The sequence below is a fragment of the Armigeres subalbatus genome, chromosome 2 (genome assembly GCF_024139115.2).
Source record: "Armigeres subalbatus isolate Guangzhou_Male chromosome 2, GZ_Asu_2, whole genome shotgun sequence".
NCBI lineage: Eukaryota > Metazoa > Arthropoda > Insecta > Diptera > Culicidae > Armigeres > Armigeres subalbatus.
Window position 1 is genome coordinate 224,194,704 of NC_085140.1, and position 20,868 is coordinate 224,215,571.

Genomic DNA, 20,868 nt, shown 5'->3' on the forward strand with positions numbered 1-20,868 from the left:
TATGTCGCCAAACAAGGAAGTTGTGGTCAAATTTACTGCACCTGACCCTGTGATTCACCGGAATAACTCCGGATAGTCCCAACAAGTATTCTGAATTCTGGAATCCGTATGAGCAGAACAATAATGACACCAGGCCAATACGACAAAAATCAGAAGGGTTATGTACAAGACACGACCACCCAACGTAAACTACGTAAAACTGGTCACTGGTTTCGAATAAACTGGCGTAATTCAAAATATGAAAATTGTTGGATACGATATTTAAAATACTTTTCAACACAACCGCGAGTAGACCAGGACTTTTATAAAGGAAACGTATTTACATTTGAATCATTTGTTTGAGAAACTGCAGCTGTATTGCGTATTGTGTCTAACATATCATAAACGACTGTTGGGCATTTTTTTCTGTAAATGTATGTAATGGTTTGTTGAAGTTTTGTGTGTATGTGTGTGTGCATATTCAATCTAACCCCCACTGTCCGGCAGTGGTATTATGGAAGAAAGCTGTCTGCAATAAAGTCAGCTTTAGCCCGGGAGTTAGAATAAGGTGTTAGCTCTACTGTAGCTTCAGTGACCCATTTCAGATTGCCTGGTAACTCACGTCCAGCCCGAGGTCACTTTCACTTACAATAAGCCCGCCTGTTTATGCTACCATTATCAATTGGATAATGGATCCATAAACAAACTTCCGGATTTTTAAATCCAGCGCGCATTTAGTTTTGGAATCATATAAAAACCATATTGAAACAATCTCACCAAATTGATCCAATTCCGAATAAATGAACTAAGGAAACGAAGATCACTTCTAGTGTACACGAACAATTCACTTCACTCTTCCAAAGCTGTTCTGAGATATTCGTAATTGATCCAAGTATTTCTGATATTACAGCCACAAATATTTCACCAAAGACATCCCCGTATACAAACAACACAAACGACTTCTCGCACTCAATTGGGAAATACACTTCATAAAAGGTAACCAAACGTGTGAATTTTAAACTTCAGGTGACTTAAATTTATTTTTCTAGTATACATATGCAAAATATAAACATCAGCCGAATCTATTTCTTGCACGAACGAACAATATTTATTATTATTTAATCAGACTAAGGCCGAAGTGGCCTGTGCGGTATATAAGAGTCTTCTCCATTCGGCTCGGTCCATGGCTACACGTCGCCAACCACGCAGTCTACGGAGGGTCCGCAAGTCATCTTCCACCTGATCGATCCACCTTGCCCGCTGCGCACCTCGCCTTCTTGTACCCGTCGGATCGTTGTCGAGAACCATTTTCACCGGGTTACTGTCCGACATTCTGGCTACGTGCCCGGCCCATCGCAGTCGTCCGATTTTCGCGGTGTGAACGATGGATGGTTCTCCCAACAGCTGATGCAATTCGTGGTTCATTCGCCTCCTCCACGTACCGTCCGCCATCTGCACCCCACCATAGATGGTACGCAGCACTTTCCTTTCGAAAACTCCAAGTGCGCGTTGGTCCTCCACGAGCATCGTCCAGGTCTCGTGTCCGTAGAGGACTACCGGTCTAATTAGCGTTTTGTAGATTGTCAGTTTGGTACGGCGGCGAACTCTATTCGATCGGAGCGTCTTGCGGAGTCCAAAGTACGTACGATTTCCAGCCACTATGCGTCTCCGAATTTCTCTGCTGGTGTCATTTTCGGCAGTCACCAGTGAGCCCAAGTACACAAATTCTTCTACCACCTCGATTTCGTCACCACCGATGCAAACTCGCGATGGGTGGCTCACATTGTCTTCTCTTGAACCTCTTCCTATCATGTACTTCGTCTTCGACGTGTTGATGACTAGTCCGATCCGCTTAGCTTCCCTCTTCAGTCTGATGTAGGCTTCCTCCATCTTCTCAAAGTTACGTGCCATAATATCTATGTCGTCGGCGAAACCAAATAGCTGGACGGACTTATTGAAAATTGTACCACTCGTGTTAATCCCTGCTCTTCGTATTACCCTTCCAAAGCGATGTTGAATAGCAAACACGAAAGACCATCACCTTGCCGTAACCCTCTGCGGGTTTCAAAGGGACTCGAGAATGCCCCTGAAACTCGAACTACGCACATCACCCGATCCATCGTCGCTTTGATCAACCGTGTCAGTTTATCCGGAAAACCGTGTTCGTGCATTAGCTGCCATAGCTGGTCCCGATCGATTGTATCATATGCGGCTTTGAAGTCGATGAGTAGATGATGCGTGGGCACGTTGCATTCACGGCATTTCTGCAGTACTTGGCGAATGGCGAACACCTGGTCCATGGTGGAGCGTTCGCCCATGAAAGCCGCCTGGTACTGCCCACGAACTCCCTTGCAGTTGGTGCTAGTCGACGGCATAAAATTTGGGAGAGTATCTTGTAGGCGGCGTTCAGCAATGTGATTGCGCGGTAGTTGCTACAATCCAGCTTATCACCCTTTTGTAGATGGGACACGACACCTTCCATCCACTCCTGCGGCAAAACTTCCTCCTCCCAAATCTTGGTAATGACCCAGTGCAGCGCTCTAGCCAGTGCCTCACCACCGTGTTTAAAAAGCTCTCCTGGTAGTTGGTCAACCCCAGGGGCTTTGTTGTTCTTCAGCCGGCCAATCTCCTCCTGGATTTCCTGGAGATCCGGAGCCGGTAGAATTATGTCCTGCGCGCGTTCTCCCAGGTCCATCACCATACCGCCATCTTCGTTTGCCACATCGCCATTCAGGTGTTCTTCGTAGTGCTGCCGCCACCTTTGGATCACCTCACGCTCGTTCGTAAGAACGAACGCACGAACGAACAAAAACGTCATATAATGGTTTGTTGAATTTTCACACTAAAATAGGGCCAAAACACACTGAGATTCCTAAAAGAAAATATTAAAATTTCAAATATAATCGAATAATTTCAATTTCACCTACCTCTGCTCTGAAGTATATGGAAAAATCACTCAAATAAAGCATTGAAAAACTGACCTCTTCTTTCCAAATCTCGTTTAATAATTTCTAACAAAATTTTCCTTACAAAATATATAAAATACGTTGAACTGATCCCTGGCATTCGACGATTCGACCATGAAATCAAAATTAGATCAGCATTTAAAAATCCATGCTCTATCTGTAGGAAAGGAGATTGTCACCAGAAAAAGTTCTTTTTAATTATATTTAAAGCAGAGAAAATCGACGAGCAGAAGTTCTTCTTCTCAGAACTTTCTTCTCAGATATTATTCCAAAATCTTAAAGTAAGGATCTTCTAATTTCTCGAATTGTTTTAAATAAAGCTAATAATATTATGAATTCAAGAACAATGTAAAATTAGTTGCTGTCGATTAATCGGAACAATCGATACTCTAAAAGCAGGCAATTAATTACGATTGAAATGCGCTATGTAGGAACGGGAATCGCTGGTTCTGATTTTTTTGTGATTTGGAAAGAATTGAAATGTTTAATAGTTTAATTGTCGAACAAAAGTTTTAATTAAATTAGACAATTGCTGGAGAGTTTCCGATTCGATTGATAATACAATCTCGAAAATCCATCAAAAGATAAAACACTTATTAGCGTTTGAAATCTGGTCTTATTTCGTGACGGTCTCGAACTTGAAAATTTTTGTTTTGCACCCTGTATCCGAGTCTTCCCCTTAGACGTAGTTTACGTCAAAAATGACGAAATGGCAGCAAATTTTTTTGTTGTCACCCAGGGCGATACAGGTTAACATACAATATGAGTCTGACATGGGTGCTCACTCTACTCTTCTCTGCCATGCCTCGAGGTGTCGATAACGATAGATACCAACAGTTCTACGCTACGACCCTCCTACCTCGGCATGTGCAGTCCATACTCACACCTATGCGCTCACTCTTCTGCCATGCCTCATGGTGGCGGCTGCGGTTGCCACCCGCTGCGACACTCTTACCTCGACATGTGCAAACCTCTCTTTTACTTCCCCGCGCTCAGCCTGTTTTCGCTTTAACTAACCAATCAGAAGGTAGTCATGCTTGTCGACTGTTGCTAGGCGCGCTAGATACTCTGCAAGCTGCAGGCAATCTGAGTAGTTGCAGTCGAAACTGCGTTCCACTTCTCCAGCGCTTGGCACATCCTCTGGATAAGGATATCCGGGGTTGTTTCCCGACCGCAAACGTCTAGCATAGCTCTACTTTCGACGTCGAAACGAGGACATATGAACAATGTTTTCTATGCAGTTTCATCAACACCTGGGCAATGTAACTAATGGGGCGATCCCTGCCCAGCACTTATGAGACCCCCCTTAATGAATTGCCTCAGGGTCGTCACAGCAACAATCAGGGACACCACTGGTTACAGCAATCATGGTAGACGGGGCTCTCCGGATGCCCAAACCTGTGTAGGTACTACCGGAAGCAGCCATGGCCTGACAGGAATTGTGTCAGATTGAAGTGAACTTGCCCATGGGGTCGCCCCACCCAGCTCGATATGTTGTTCAGCCGGTGGGTCTACCTACCTTTAAAAGAGTTATCCCATTCGCGCTGTTATCTGGCAACCGAAGTCACCCTGATGCGTTCGCGGGCTCCTCTGGTGCCACGTAGCTCGAAACATTCCTCGTCTTCCCGGATGACCAGCTCGAGTGGCATCATGCTCCTTATCACGCAGGCTGCATCGTATGATATCGTGCGGTAGGCAGATATCACTGGAGACTGGCAGGTAACTGGTTACCCCCAGAGCTCTCGACCAGGACTGGCCGCCGTAATTAAGAATAGAAACGACAACAGCTGCCAGTAGCCTACGTCTACTGACACACATCTTGGAATTGTCATAATCCTAATGCCGCAACAGCAATTGAAGCCCTCTTGCATGCATTGTCGACATGGCTGGCAAAGGTCAGCTTGTCGTCTATTACGACAAGGAGCTTCAAACTCTGCTTTGATGTGATCGCGACTTCACCCACATGGATCACTGCATGTTGAACCGACTTGCGGTTGTAGACGATAACCACCTCCGTCTTATGTTGAGCGAGCTGCAGGCCTCTAGCGCTCGTCCAATCCGTGCTGAACGCGTGTTCTACCTCGCGATTTGACTCCCCGTAGAACTCTAAGGCTGCGGTCATCTTCTCTAGCATCATGCCCGTCGTGTCTATAAGACAGATTGGTCTACGCCGATGGATCGCCCGTCGGATTCCCGACTGTCGGCAACAACATAAATTTTTGCAATTTGGTCACACCAATATTGCCTTGTAGTGCAGGAGGCAAGGGACTTGTGGGTTGGGACGGGAAAAGTATACCTCGATAATCCTCGCCAACCTATCCGGGGACCGTTCGTCCGTCCAAGTAATTAAGATGAAAAAGAAATCTCACTCTGGTACTTCCCAGAGGGGCATTTTTCAAGAATTTTATTTAAATCGCTTTAACAAAAGTGAACTAAATAATATGAAAAGTTTGGAAAAGGCCTGTATTATGTCTCATGTCCGTGTTACATGGGAACATTTCCGCAGGCCTGGAGGAAATTTCCAAAACCCCACTCAGTGCCGTAAGTGCCAAAAGTGGGGTCATGGAACCAAGCATTGTCACATGGATGCTAAATGCATGATTTGTGGTGGAACCTCTCACGCCAACCTCTCACGCATGTCCTGTGAAAGAAGATTCCAATAAATTTAAGTGGGGCGTAAATTGTGGGGGCAATCATAAATCCAATTTCTGGGAATGCTCTTCACGCAAAAAAGTTTTGAATTCCCGTGCAATTTTTTTTATGGCCCTCCACTTGCCCCCGTACATAGTTTGAGCAAGTCAATTTATCATTTAGATATTTAGAATTCTATATTGTTTCAATTTTATTTATATACTACTTATTTTACTCCATGTACGTCCATCATTACCTTAATTTTATAAATACATATTCATTATTATTTAAGCGCTCAAGATAGAAGTCCTAATTTGATTAATTTCAAACATTCTCTCTTGGAAGTCGTTAAGTTTGTTTCACTTTTTAATTGTGTCGGTAAATTGTTGAATATTTTGAATCCTTTAAAATATAATGAGTTCTGTGTTGTTGTCATAGAGAATTTGGGAAGTCTAAAATCCGATGCTCTTCTTGTGTAGTATCCGTGTACATCCGAACCATATCTAACATTTTCGGTCAAGTAATCTGGAGTCATTCTGTTCTTAATTTTAAATACCAACACCATTGTGCTGTATAGCACTCTTTGTTCAACTGATAAACCTTGCAAGCATTCTCTCATGAAAGTTACTGGCGTCATCCGATCGCACTCAAGAATGAGTCTCATAGCTTTGTTCTGAATTAACTGCATTCTTCGTTTCTGTTGTTTGTTTGCTAAGAATAGAATAGATGCACAATATTCAAAGTGTGGAGCAATAACTGATTTATACAGCATAAGTTTGTTCTCGATGGTCAAATCAACATTAACTCGGCAAAGAACCCCGAATTTCTGTGCTGCCTTTCTAATTGTGTAGTCTACATGATCTTTAAAGTTCAATTTTTCATCCACCATTCCACCAAGGTATTTAGTTACTTCAACACGTTCTATATCTTCACCATCAATACTTATTGATTCTTCGCTGTCAGTTTTCCTTTGATTTCTGATTATCATGTATTTAGTTTTCTTCACATTCAACATCAATTTCTTTTCCTTAAGCCATTCTGCCATCCTGTTCAGCTCTGGTCTAAGTAAACTATATGCTTCTTGAATGCTATCAGCTATCACGAACAACACTGTATCGTCCGCGAACAGGTTCTCTTCAGCAACGGTTAGCGTTTCTTTTATGTCATTCATATACAATATAAACAATAATGGACCCAAGACACTACCTTGTGGGACCCCCAACTCAACACTAACAGGATTTGACACTGCGCCATTATATATCGTCATCTGTTGACTAGACGTTAAGTAGCTTTCGAACCATTTCAGCACTATTCCACTTAACCCAATCCGCTTTAATAGAATCAGTAGTTTTGCTCTGTCAATCGTCTCGAATGCTCGTTTTAAATCTAAAAACACTGCCAATATCACTTTTTTGTCGTCTATTGCTCTTTTCCATTTATACAATAATATATTAAGTGCCGTTTCACAAGAGTGCAAAATTGATGACGGGAAATTCCAATCGGATCCCAGATTCGACGGGTAGAAATTTTACAAACGCTCAAAATTCGAAACCAGTTACCGGTCGACCAATTCATACCCACCACAACGGGTAGCAAGCACTTCAGAAAATTCCAATATTTCGAATGTACCTACGTATGCAAACATCACTGCTGGTAGACAAAATTTCTCTTCTCAAAATGAGGTTTATACCCATGAAAATAACGGCCATGTTGCCGATGCAGGTAGCATGTCTGCTTTCGGTTTTGATATTTAACTGAACAATTGCATCACATGAATTTGTTGAAAGCTGATCTTCAAATTCTAACTAATCAAAATTCTTCGTAATTGGTGACTTCAACGCCAAATACCGTTCATGGAGTAATGCTCAAAGCAATTCCAACGGCAAAATTTTATTTGAAGATTGTTCTGTTTGTACTATACTATTATATTATACTATTCAATATCCCAATAGCCCAACTAGTTTTTCATCCACTCAAAATCCTTCGACAATTGATTTGGTTTTAACTGATTCAAGTCAGCTGTGTGGCCAATTAGTAACTCATGCTGACTTTGACTCTGTGAAATTGAAATCTCACAAGAAGCCATTTATAATCCAATCAGCTCTACTTTTATTTATCATAGAGCTGATTGGGATTTATATAAAACATATATCGATAGGAATTTTGATGTTGATATTCCTTTGGATACCAAAAGTGATATTGACAATGCGCTCGTATCTTTGACAAATTTAATTAACGAAGCCAGAGGCATTGCAATTCCTAAATGTGAAAATAAATTCAACTCCATTATTATTGACGACGATCTTCAGCTACTGATCCGTCTTAAAAATGTGAGGCGAAGGCAATCCAAAGTTATTTGGCGAGATTTGCAGAATGAAATTAAAAAACGTTTCGCTATTCTGAGAAATACCAACTTTGAGAATAATGTCTCGAAATTGAATCCCAGTTCGAAACCCTTTTGGAAATTAACGAAAATTCTTTAAAAAAAACATCGAAAGCCAATTCCAGCGCTTAAAGAGAGAAATAAAATTTTATTAGCAAATGGCAAAAAGGCTAAAAAACTTGCTCAGCATTTCGAGAGTGCCCATAATTTTAGTCTAGGTCTCACTAGTCCAATTGAGGATCAGGTTACACGGAGCTTCGAAGACGTTCTCAACCAAGAGAATGTTTTTGACCCTTCGTTGGGAACTAATTTGGATGAAGTGAGATCTATTACTAGAAAATTTAAAAATATGAAAGCACCGGGTGACGATGGTATTTTCTACATACTTATCAAAAAACTTCCTGAAAGCTCTTTATCCTTTTTGGTTAATTTATTTAACAAATGTTTTCAATTGGCATACTTCCCAGATAAATGGAAAAACGCCAAAATTGTTCCAATTTTGAAGCCGGACAAAAATCCAGCTTAGGCTTCTAGTTATCGCCCAATTAGTTTGCTTTCTTCAATAAGCAAACTATTTGAAAAGATTATTTTAAATAGAATGATGTTTTATATTAATGACAATTCTATTTTTGCTAATGAGCAATTTGGTTTTCGCCATGGGCATTCAACCACTCATCAGTTATTAAGAGTTACGGATTTAATTCGGATATTCGACTGGAGTTGCTCTTCTTAATATAGAGAAAGCATTTGACAGTGTTTGGCATGAAGGTTTGATTGTAAAATTGATGAATTTTAAATTTCCTCTGTACATCATTAAACTGATCCAAAATTATTTATCAGATCGCTCACTGCAGGTAAACTATCAGAATTCTAAATCCGATAGATTACCTGTAAGAGCTGGTGTTCCCCAAGGCAGAATACTGGGGCCCATATTGTATAACATTTTTACTTCTGACTTACCTGATTTACCACCAGGGTGTCAAAAATCTTTGTTTGCAGATGACACGGGCCTTTCAACCAAAGGGCGAAGCCTTTGCGTCATTTGTAGTAGATTGCAAAAAAGCTTGTATATTTTCTCCACCTACTTACAAAAATGGAAAATTTCCCCGAATGCTTCCAAAACTCAGCTTATTATTTTCCCACATAAGCCGAGAGCTTCTTATTTGAAACCTTCTAGCAGACATATTGTCACTATGAAAGGGGTTCCAATCATTTGGTCTAGCAAAGCCAAATATTTAGGACTTCTGCTAGACCAAAAATTAACATTTAAAAATCACATTGAATGTCCAACAAAATAATTTCCAATTTTAGACTAAAATCGTTGCTATCTATTGCAACGATTAGCTCCTTGTACCCTTAGTATAAACTAGGTTAAGTTTAGTTTAAGTTGAAAACATTGTAATTCCTACATAGTTCAATTCAACCAGAGGAAAAATTCTAACTGCCAGAGGCATTTGAAATGTATTAATAATAACTAAAACTGTATCATAGCAAATAAGGATGATAGTGTTAAGAAAACACGGAACACCTAGTCTAAGAGATGAATACATGTATTAGATAATTAGCAAATAAAATGAGTAAAAAAAAATCCGCATCAATGCTCGTATTGAGGAAGGCGGACGGAGTCATTCCACGGAAGTCGACGAAGCCAAAATCAAATGAAATTTCGTTGAATTCGCTCGATCCGATTACTCTGCACTACATGATATGGAGCCCACACGAGGACAGCGTATTCCAGTGTACTGCGGACCAGGGCACAGTAGAGAGTTTCCAAGAAGTATATATCTTCAAACTCCTGAGCGTTTCGTTTAAAAAACCCAAGCATTGCATACGCCTTGGCGGTTGTTGTAGTTATGTGCAAATTGAAGTTGAGCCTGTTGATAACAACCATTCAATAATCATAATGTAGATCCAATGGCGCCCTTATCGCTCATTATTCTCCCTGGTGTTGAGAAGCATCAAACATCATTGTCATGTGATTGACGCTCACCAACAGACGTGGTTCTGGTTCCAATACTCCTCAGTTCTGTACTCTTTACTTGAGGTTAGCCTTTCGAATTTTAACAAATTCTATTCGTGAAGAAAAAGATCATACCTAGTTGACATGAATCGGAAATAGCCTCGCGATTTTCACAACACAGCTAGTACTTCTTTGGTGCTCCAAGATTTAATATATTGCTACCACATTTGATTTGGTTGATAATAATACAAATAGAAATTACAAATGATTTTTATTTTGAACTTTTTTACCACAATACATACATAAAACACTTAAATACACGACGATATTCGTTGAAATTGACAAAAGCGAGGAAGCAATTAATCGTGCCAAAATTCTGCATAGTTGTTTGGAACCCCAAATGGTTTCGAAAAACCCTTGATTTGAAAAAATAACCATGATGCCCCACTCTTATATCCAGATACATGAATATGAATATGAATGATGTTTGCTGTGATTAGTTCTAATCTTTTTAATTAACACAAAGAATCTGTATGATTAATTAAAACTTGACATGCAACAACAGTTTTATTATTTATGCACAACAGTCAATACGTATTTCTTGGCTATACTAATAGAGTTTTTAATATTGTTTTCAAAGTTATATCTGTTATATATTTTTTCTAACAATCTTGATTTAATTTTTATTTTTTTCATCCTAGAAATATGGACGGATTATTATAACTTCGGGACGCTTACCGACGATTTGTACGTGGGATCATCAGATGCTAATAGTCAGTTGAATCAGGCTCGTTTACTTGTTCGAAAAAACGGTCAAAATTTTCCATGTCTCAAGTGCGGAAAATGGTATTCTACAAGAAGTATAATGTTACGACATATGAATCATGAGTGTGGTGTCGAGAAAAAAATTCAGTGTAAGTTTTGTTATAAAAAGTTTCGCCGCAAATGGAATCTGGAACAACACATAAAAAGATTGCACATGAATGAAAAGCGTAGACATCAACAGCAACAACGAGAAATACTTCAACAACAACGGATTAACCGCGATCAGCAGCTACAAGAAAAGTTACACATAATAAAAGTCAAAGAAAAGCAGATGGATTCGTAACGATAGTATGTTAACTACACGCATGGAAGTTGTAGGTAACGTAACTCAATTTCAACCTCTCAGATGGTATTGTATATACGAAGTAAAACTTACCTACATATTTATTTTGAAAAAATACTTGCTCTGAAATTTGCACCGTTACTTTAACTGTACTGTACTTTTAAAACGGTGATCCCTAGCAATTAAAATCACTTCGTACGACTTGATCCAAGTAAAATTACAGTGCACCATTTCGTACAGAGTGATTAAACCATGAGGTTTCCTGTGGTAAGCTGCGCCGCTACGAAGCAAGATCATGCTCAATGTGGCTGGATTCGATTCCCGAACCGACCTAGGAAATTTTCAGATTGGAAATTTTCTTGACTTCTCTGGGCATAAAAGTATCATCGTGTTAGCCTAATGATATACGAATTCACAAATGGTAACGTGGCATAGAAACCTCGCAGTTAACAACTGTGGAAGTGCTTAATGAACACTAAGCTGCGAGGCGGTAATGTCGCAGTGGGGGATGTGATGCCAATAACAAGGAACAAAGAGAAGATTTTAATACCAATAACCGTTTAATACTGTAAGCTTTTAGATTTACTTATGAGCTTTTGTTCAAGTACTAACTTGTACGATGAAAGCTCATTTTTATTGTGTGAAAAGCAAATTAAGGAAAAAAACGCCCAAAATGCTGAGGATCACTGTTGTAGGAGCATGAGACATTAGAGTGATTCAAATTTTGACTTTTTTGCTCCCCTATGAAACGATGGCATTTGCCATTTTAATAATCGTCCTAAATTTTTAACTAATTTGGATGTAATTTGACTGAGACCAAGCAGTTTGAAGCTTGTATGAAAAATACTATGAAAACAGTAACTTTTGTGAAAAACCGCTCCCCATAATTGCTTATTAAGTTCTAAAAAATCTAAATGAATACGTTAGCAACATAGGAAATTTAACAAGGGAAAATATCGTCATTGTTGCTAAACGATTTGATGCTGGCAACAAAAGTTATTATGGAAATACTGAATAGTGGGAAATTCAATTTAACACGTAAAAGAATAACATCAATATCAATAATGAGCATTTCTGTTTTCTTTATAATTTTGCCCACAAAAGTCAGATTGCTTCGCAACAACAACTGACATTCAGCTTAGGATCTATTCTATGATGACGATGCGTTAAATTTATTCAAATATATTCTGGGCTGCTTCACGAAACGATCCTTTACATAAGTGGCAATTCTCATAGTAATTTTCATATAACCTTCAAAAGGCACGTGCACAACCAAATTACATCCAAATCAGCTAAAAATTTGGGAGGACTATTAAAATAGCAAAAACAATCGTTTAAGCACAGGGGAGCGAAAAAGTCAAAATTTGAATTACTCTAATGAGACATACTTATTCTTCCATTCACTTTATTTTCTACTTGAATATTTTTTCAGAGTTTTGTAATCGACTACACTGAAAAATACCTTTGTAGTAGAAATTCATTATTTTGTAGTGAAATTCATTGCCGAAGTTTTTATTCTGTGTCCCTTCGTTGTTTAATAAAAAGTAGTATTTCGATTGATTGTACAGTTTCAGTAAGAATAAACATTAGGGTTACTCAAATTGGTACTGAAAAAAAAACCTATTTAATTTTTTTTGTGAGCCTCTTGTTCCGTTCTATTTGATTTTAGTTTTAGTGCTCTGGGCGAAATTTCTGACATACTAGTCAACGTTTGGGCGTTGCAAAACTCATTGGAAGTGATATTGCAAATATACGGAGAAATAAATACAGATTCATTTACGATGAAGAACTACGATATTAATTTGTATTTTTGCAGAATTAAAAAGAATTTTTGCCTAAATAACTAGTTTTTCGCTCAATTCATTGATCTTTGGACTGTTTTTACGATACATAATCATGTCAATCCAAAGACATAAATTGGATATGTTATTATCACATATTCAAGATTTTCCTAGAATTCCCGTAAACTAACATCTATCGGCCTTTTTGATATAAAACATGCTCCCAGCAGTTCACATATCAAAGTTCATAGCGTTTCTTGAATCAGAATGAACATGCCTTTAACATGTCAACATGAGATTGATATCAGAATCCAGGCCATCCAAGAATTCCTAGAATTAGAGAACAGGTCAATACGTGTAAAGAAAAATCTATTTGATTCGTTTATAAATGCAACATGCTCTTAGTGATCATTTGAAACAAATTAAATATGAATTGAATGTAGGTTCCATTCCAGGCCATCCAAGAGCTCAAAGAATTAGAATACATCCGATTCTTTTTTACACGGGGGATGCGTTCCGTGTAAAAAAAGTTTTCAGTTCAAAATTCGAAAATCCGTGTGAAAAAAGTTTTATGATTTCTCGACGAATCATGCAAAATGGAGCAACTTTGCAAAAAAATTGTATGGATTTTTTAAACGGCCGTGCAAAAAAAAAAAATCGATGTAAAAACAGAACATAATCGGGTGTATAGGACGGTAAATACGCGTAAGTCTACTGGAGACCCTAACGATAGGTTTATTTGCTACTTTTTGCAACATGCTCTTAGTAATCATTTGAAACTAGTTGGATATGAATTGAATTGTTGTTTCATTCCTGGCCATCCTAACACTCCAAGGATTAGAGTATGTACAGACCGTGAGGCCAATATCCTAGCAACACACATGTTTTACACAGATCATATTGGTCATATTGTAGTTGCTGCTACCAAATTCACTTGAATTGTGCTGCTGCTGCGTAATGAAAGATCTATTTGCTCCTTCTTGAAAAGCAACAAGTTCTTAGTAATCATTTGAACCAAATTGGATAAAAATTAGAGGCAGGTTCCATTCCTGACCATACAAGAATTCCAAGAATTTCAATACAGGCCTCAAGATCAATTCGCGTAACGAAAGATCTGTTTTGCAAGAAATGCAACATACTCTTAATGATAATTTGAACCAAATTGGATATGAATTGAATGCATGTTCAGACCTGAGAGTTCAGACCATTCAAGAATTCCAAGAATTAGAGTACAGACCTTAAGATCTTCACGCGTAATGAAAGATTAATTTTCTTCTTTCAGAAATGCAACATGCTTTTTTTCCTTGTTGGGTACATTTTGCACTGCGACCAGTTGGTTGATCTTATTGCTCTTACACGCATAGAAATTTCATATAGTTGAATCAACAATATGGCTCCACCCCACTACCTCGAATGACAGTGCCCCGAATGCCATTACCCCGAATGGGACAGAACCTCGAAAACCATCACCCCAAATGGGACACTACCCCGAAATCTATTACCCCGAAAACATTAAGAATCTGTAGTATTCTATTATTATGTACTATTCTACGAAATGAAGTAAGAGATTTTTTTGCCTTTCTCGTATACTAAATATACGTAAAGGCTATATGATCGCTCCAAAAACAAACTTTTTATAGAAGGACCGGACACCCATAGCTTTATATGCCGATCGACTCAGTTCGACGAATTGAGGTGATGTCTGTGTGAATGTGAGTGTCTGTGCGCACCCATCCAAAAAAAAAAAGTAGCAAAAGTGTCACTCATTTTTCAAACACTTATCCAATTTACTTGCAACAAGTTGCATTTGACGCAAATCCTGTCCCATTGTTTCCTGTTGAACCAGATCAAACTATGGGCTCGGAAGTTATGGTCAAAATACTATTTTTATTTGCACGAGAAAAGCACCATCACTGGTAGATGGATTAATCAGGGATTTTTTTCTCCAATAGAATGCGTTTCCCGGTAAAAGACGAACAGAGGAGATGATGCCTTCTTTCAATGAACGAATGTTCCCGGTATAAGTCATACAGAGGAAATAATGCCTTCTTTAAATTGAGGTCTCCAAGCAGATTTTACCAACACTATCACAGAGTGATTTTTTTTATGCTGCACACTGAATCAAAATGAAAATTATCATTTTCACCTGATGTCTAGTTCAAATTTGCGATATTTTTCTTAGTGTATCCACGCATTGTTTGTTGTTTTCTAACAGCAAACAAGAAAATTATGACAGTTCTAACAGTAAACAAAGGAAAATTTTGTAAACACAGCACCAACACCAATGGGGATGGAGAGGGCTATAAACGCGTTTCGCCGGTATAAGGCAGATAGAGGAGATGATGCCTTCTTTAAATGAACGCGTTTGTCTGATGGCAGACAGAGGAGATGATACCTCCTTTAAATGAACGTGCTTATACCGCGATAAGGCACGCAGAGGAAATAATGCCTTTTTAAAAGTAACGCGTCTGCCCGATAGAAGGCGAACCGAGATGATGCCTTCTTTAAGTCAACGCAACTTCCCGAATATAAACAAAATCTTCCTCTCTCTCACTATCTCATACACACACCCCCTTTCTCGCTCACTTCCTCTGCCTCACTATTTCACCCACTCTTACTCATTTACTTTCAATAGCTCTCTCTTTCTTGCTCACTCTTATTAACTCACTCTTACTCATTTACTGTTACTCGCTCGCTCACTCACTCTTACTCACTCACTTACTCACTCTTACTCACCCACTAGTCGATTCTGAGATTTAGACCACGCATATTCCAGGATCCGTTGCTTTTACTACAGCGTCCAAGAAACAACTTCAACCTTGTTGCTCTTGTAGCCATACTGACGTGGACCGCAATTGCCTCTAACTGATGTGCTTTACTACAGGTGTGGGCCAAACCCTCAAATAGTATTTGTATAGTTGTAATAGTATCAAAGAAAATTCGCTCTTTTGAGAGAGGAACTCTCAGCTGGGTTGCCGAAGATGGCCACAGGCGACCGAATGTGACGTCACGTCTGGCATACTCAGTACAATTTTTATAACAGACGTGACGTTTCACTCCACCCGCCCGCTGTGGTTGGTATTGTTTACATTATTTTTTCGACTACTACAGACTTAGAGGACTTTGGTCCACACCTTTGCTAAAGCACATCGACCTCCACTTCTCTGCATTGTGCATGGAAACGTGCTGCATAGTCTCTCCTCTACCCTTCAGGACTCTTGAAGAGTGCAATACGAAGTGGAAAGGGATCTTACGGAGTAAGAATTAGTTCTATACTTCATTGAAACAGATTCAGTTCCAATTAGTGTTCATTCATATGAATTATGAACAACCACGTGGTAATTCTGGCAGACGATTTTATGGATATTATTTTTAATGAAAAATATGTAGTTATTGAACAAACAACATAATTAATTGTAAATAAATAAATACAGTGTTGACCTGATTTTGTCACTCCCCGATTTTGTCTACCCCCGATTTTATCACGTTTTTGACCCGATTTTGTCACCCCAACATTTTTTTGAAACTTTTAGTCATTCTTTTTATTCCCGTAAATAATGCCGCAAACGACATTGATTTTCATGAAATAACTTTCACCGCCTGTAGTTTATTATTATTGTCTTCTGAGTACCTGTAAAGGATTCTGTAAGCATTTTCGACAAGAAATAACAGGTACCGTTCACACATTTTGTCTTTCAAAGGCATAAAATGATTCATATTTGTGAAATAAATTAAAAAATGTGAAATAATTTTTTTCCGGTTTTGTCACATACCCTGTTTTATCACCCCAAAATTCACCAGGGGGTGATAAAATCGGGATATTACTGTAGTTATAAAAAATACAAAATTCATAATCTCATTCGACCATGACTTTATTCCATTGACTGAAAAATCCGGAAATTTCTTTATTTAGTATTTTCTTCATCGGACTGTACAGTCTTAATGAAGTCTGATCGAGAAAAGCCATGTTGAGCGACTTCCCATGTAGCTAACTCAATATGACATAAAAACTCCACATCTTTTCAACATCATTACAAGACAAAAACTAAAAAAATACAAAACATTTGGTGTACGGAATACAAACATTCACTTATCGTAATAAAATATTCATCCTAGGAAGTCCATGTAGTTCATCTGATTCATCGCAGTTCTCGTCTCATCCCGTCTCATCATTGATGAAGTCCGTGGCAATTGAAAAAAAAACAAAGGTTGAAAAATTCTCCACTATTGAGGTGTATGGACATTCACTCACCTTCTGGTCCATGTCGACTGAAATTATTTTGAGCTTTTTAGTGAAATGTCTTCACTTGTCATAAGACGAGTTTGTACCTTCCCATTTAATTCCACCACTTGATTGTACCTTGACAGATACGTATTTCGACCTCAACAGTAAGGCCGTCTTCAGTGTACCATACTTGACTCGAATTGTCAAATTTAAATTCAAATCAAATAGTTCAATGCATATCCAATTTGGTTCTATGGGTCACAAAAAACATGAATCATCTTTGGAATGATCTAATAACCATTAAGGCGTATAGGTGCTATTGGTGCTATGCGTGCTTACTGAAAAGTGAAACAGACCCCCAGTTATGCTTGTAAATCCAATCATATACTCGGACTTATTAGATTACATGGAAACTAGCTATTGAAGGCGTATTCAAATTGGCTTAATATATCAAATAGGGCATGACCCGTTTTTAAAAAGAGATAACAAACCTTTGGCTACGCGTGTAGATTTTTCGGCATATACTCATGCGAATTCTTGGTTGACCTGGAAAGGAACAACTATCGGAGGCGTATCTAATTTGATTTCATGGATCAAATAGGTCAGGAACATTTTAACAAACTTATAAGAAATTTAGTAACGCGTGTTGACCTTGAGGTCTTTACTTACTTGATACTTGATGGGCTACAGCTCTTCGATGAACCTACGCCGAATGGAGTATCCTTCTCCACTGGACTCGATCCTGGGCCAATCGCTTTCAGTCGCCCTGAACATTACTTTGAGGTCTTTACTCCAAGGAATGACTTGGGACAGAACAGTTTATAAAAGCATATTTTTTTTTTATTCATTTCTTTATTTGGTAGGCACTCTGTGTTTCTTAACCGCTACTGTGCCGTCATCTACTGTGGTATTCTGCTGTACAGAATCCACACAGAATCTATTTTTAGACATTCGTTGTTGTTATCATTGCCGGGTCCATCTCATCGTGAGTCCATTGTGTCCTTTTGTCCGTATCGTGTATCCAATTGCTCGTTGCATTGTTCGGTTGCCGCTTATCCGGGTACGTTGGAGGTATGCCTCCGAGAAGAACAATTTGTCAGTCGTCATCGGGCAGCCGTGTCGGTGAGACGCGCACCCCAAAACGCCACCGTTTGGGCTGCACCTCAGGCGACTGACAAGGGCTTGGTGGAGGGGCTGGGAATCGAACCCATGACCGTCCGCTTATAAGGCGAACGTGTAGCCAACTACGCTACGGGACCCCCCGCGATTTATAAAAGCATATCTATTTGATTTTACGGATTAAAAAGAGCATGAACTATTCTTTAAAAGAAAAGGTTACGAGTGTAGACCTCTAGGCCCATACTCCATGGAATTCTTGGATGACCTGCAAAGGAACAGCTATTGAAGGCATAACCAGTTTCCTTGGATTGAAAGAAGAATGATTTAGTTATTTATTACCAGACTAAGGCCGGAGTGGCCTGTGCGTTGCCAACCACGCAGTCTGCGGAGGGTCCGCAAGCCGTCCTCCACCTGATCGATCCACCTTGCCCGCTGTGCCTTCCTGTTCCCGTCGGATCGTTGTCGAGAACCATTTTCATCGGATTGCTGTCCGACATTCTGGCTACGTACCATGTCCACCACAGTCCTCCAATTTTCGCGGTGTGAACGATGAACGGTACTCCCAACAGCTGATGCAACTCTTGATTCATTCGCCTCCTCCACGTACCGCCCGTCATCTGCACCCCACCATAGATGGTACGCAGCATTTTCCTTTTAAAAACTCCCAGTTGGTCCTCCAAGGGCATCGTCCAGTTTTCGTGTCCGTAGAGAACTACCGGTCTAATAAGCGTTTTGCAGATAGTCAGTTTGATACGGCAGCGAACTCTATACGATCGGAGTGTTTTGTGGAGTGCAAAGCACGTACGATTTCCTGCCATGATGCGTCTCCGAATTTCTTTGCTGGTATCGTTATCGGAGGTCACAAGTGAGTCCAAGTACGCGAATTCTTCAGCCACCGCGATTTCGTCACCACCAATACAAACTCGTAGTGGGTGGCTTACGTTGTCCTCTCTTGAGCCTCTTTTATCATGTACTTCGTCTTCGACGTGTTGATGACTAGTCACTTTTCAGTCTAATGTAGGCTTCCTCCATCCTCTCAAAGCTACGTGCCATAATATCATTGTCGTCGGCAAAACCAAATAACTGGACGGACTTCGTGAAAATCGTACCACTCGTGTCAATCTCTGCCCTTCGTATTACTCTCTCCAAAGCGATGTTGAATTACAGACACGAAAGATCATCACTTTGCCGTAACCCTCTGCGCATTTCAAAGGGACTCGAGAATGCCCCTGAAACTCGAACTACGCACATCACCCGATCTATCGTCGCTTTGATCAACCGTATCAGTTTATCCGGAAATCCGTGCTCGTGCATTAACTGCCATAGCTGGTCCCGATTCCGAGGCCTCCAGTGGCCTTGCGAGCAATTATACCGAAAGACTATCATTTCACTCCGTACGCGAACTTTTTATAGAAGTCTTGTGGACCCATAGTGTTATATTCCAAATGACTAAGATTGACGTACTAAGCAAATGTCCGCCCGTCCGTGCGTGTGTGTATACGTGTGTTGGTGTGTGCACAAAAGATGAAAAAAATGTAATCAGCTTTTCATATAGTAATCCTTAACCGATTTGGCGGTAAATTCCTGTTGATCACTAATAATAAGTTTGACTGTTCAAGTTCATCGTCTGAGAGGAACTGTTTATTCAACCGTATATCACGAAAGCAGAGCCCTGCTCCAGCTAACTGTAACTCTTCTGTGAGCACCCCATCAGTCAGTTTGGTCGGTTTAACCTACCGCCTAATTACTACACCTAGTGCTGTTGCCGCCTCTGGATAAACTCACAATTGCTCTTGAGAAGATTCCCGCATAAATGGAACGTGGGAATTGCGTGAGAGGTTTAACTTCACATAGAACTTCCGTGTGCTTTAAGCGCGCATATGGTTAGGTCATACTATATAGGCACCTTCACTAAGATACTATGTATCTAGCAATTAGGTTGTTCCAAGGATCCATATTGTCGGGTGCTCTCAATACGATACACTGCGCGGCTGTTGTAATGTTTCCAAAAGCGCATTTGCACAAGATTCCACGCGGCGTTTCACATTCGAAAGGAACAATCGCACCCTAGGAAACGCCGCAATGTTATCTCCCCATAAGAATCGAGTATATGGGCAGCAAAAAGCGCGGTGCGTCGTTTCCTGTGGGGAGCGCCGCGTGTACTTTTCCCGAGTAGACGAAAATATCTCAATAATATCAAATGTTGGTAAGATAGCAAAATGAGATAAGAGATATAATATATAAGAGATAAAAGATCAGACGATAATATCAATATTTTGCACTAAAATATCATAAGAAGATCAAGTTATGCTATTTGCAATAAGTGATCAATATCAAGTGCCATTAGTTTGTTCTTATCCATAGCATATCTTGCTATTTAAATGATATTTTGGTGCAAATTTTTTATATTGTTGCCTGTTCTTTTATCTCTTATATCAATCAAGTCCATATCATGTTTTGTTATTCTGTTCATAGCTTCTGCCCGGGTTGGGCAAATGCGTTAATATCTAAACCGGGATGAGGCTGTCATTTTAGGAATAGCTTTCGTGGAAAAGCATTTCTTATTTTGCGGCTGGAGGCCAGGAGAACCGCTGTTTGAGCCGATTAGTCGTGGGTTAGTGCGTTTTAAGTGACATATTATTGCTTTGATATGGCGTGTTTGCAGATACATGCAGCTTTTTTTTTTATAGAAGTTTAACATAGCCCACTGTCAAAC

The 20,868-nt window shown here is 39.6% G+C and overlaps 1 protein-coding gene across 3 annotated transcripts in view; it reads left to right on the forward strand.

Moving 5' to 3' along the window:
• LOC134211757 (longitudinals lacking protein, isoforms A/B/D/L) overlaps positions 1–12,822 on the forward strand; it is a 217,595-nt gene extending 204,773 nt beyond the window's left edge. The window contains exons 7-8 of one of the 3 annotated variants that reach the window (XM_062688961.1): positions 10,621–11,062; positions 12,460–12,822. In XM_062688961.1, coding sequence (XP_062544945.1) covers positions 10,621–11,027 — 407 coding nt within the window. In that variant the 3' untranslated portion in view covers positions 11,028–11,062; positions 12,460–12,822. Of the gene's footprint in view, positions 1–10,620 lie in introns of all 3 variants that reach the window. The other 2 variants (XM_062688960.1, XM_062688967.1) reach the window with 2 other exon arrangements.
• The last annotated feature ends 8,046 nt before the right edge of the window (positions 12,823–20,868 follow it).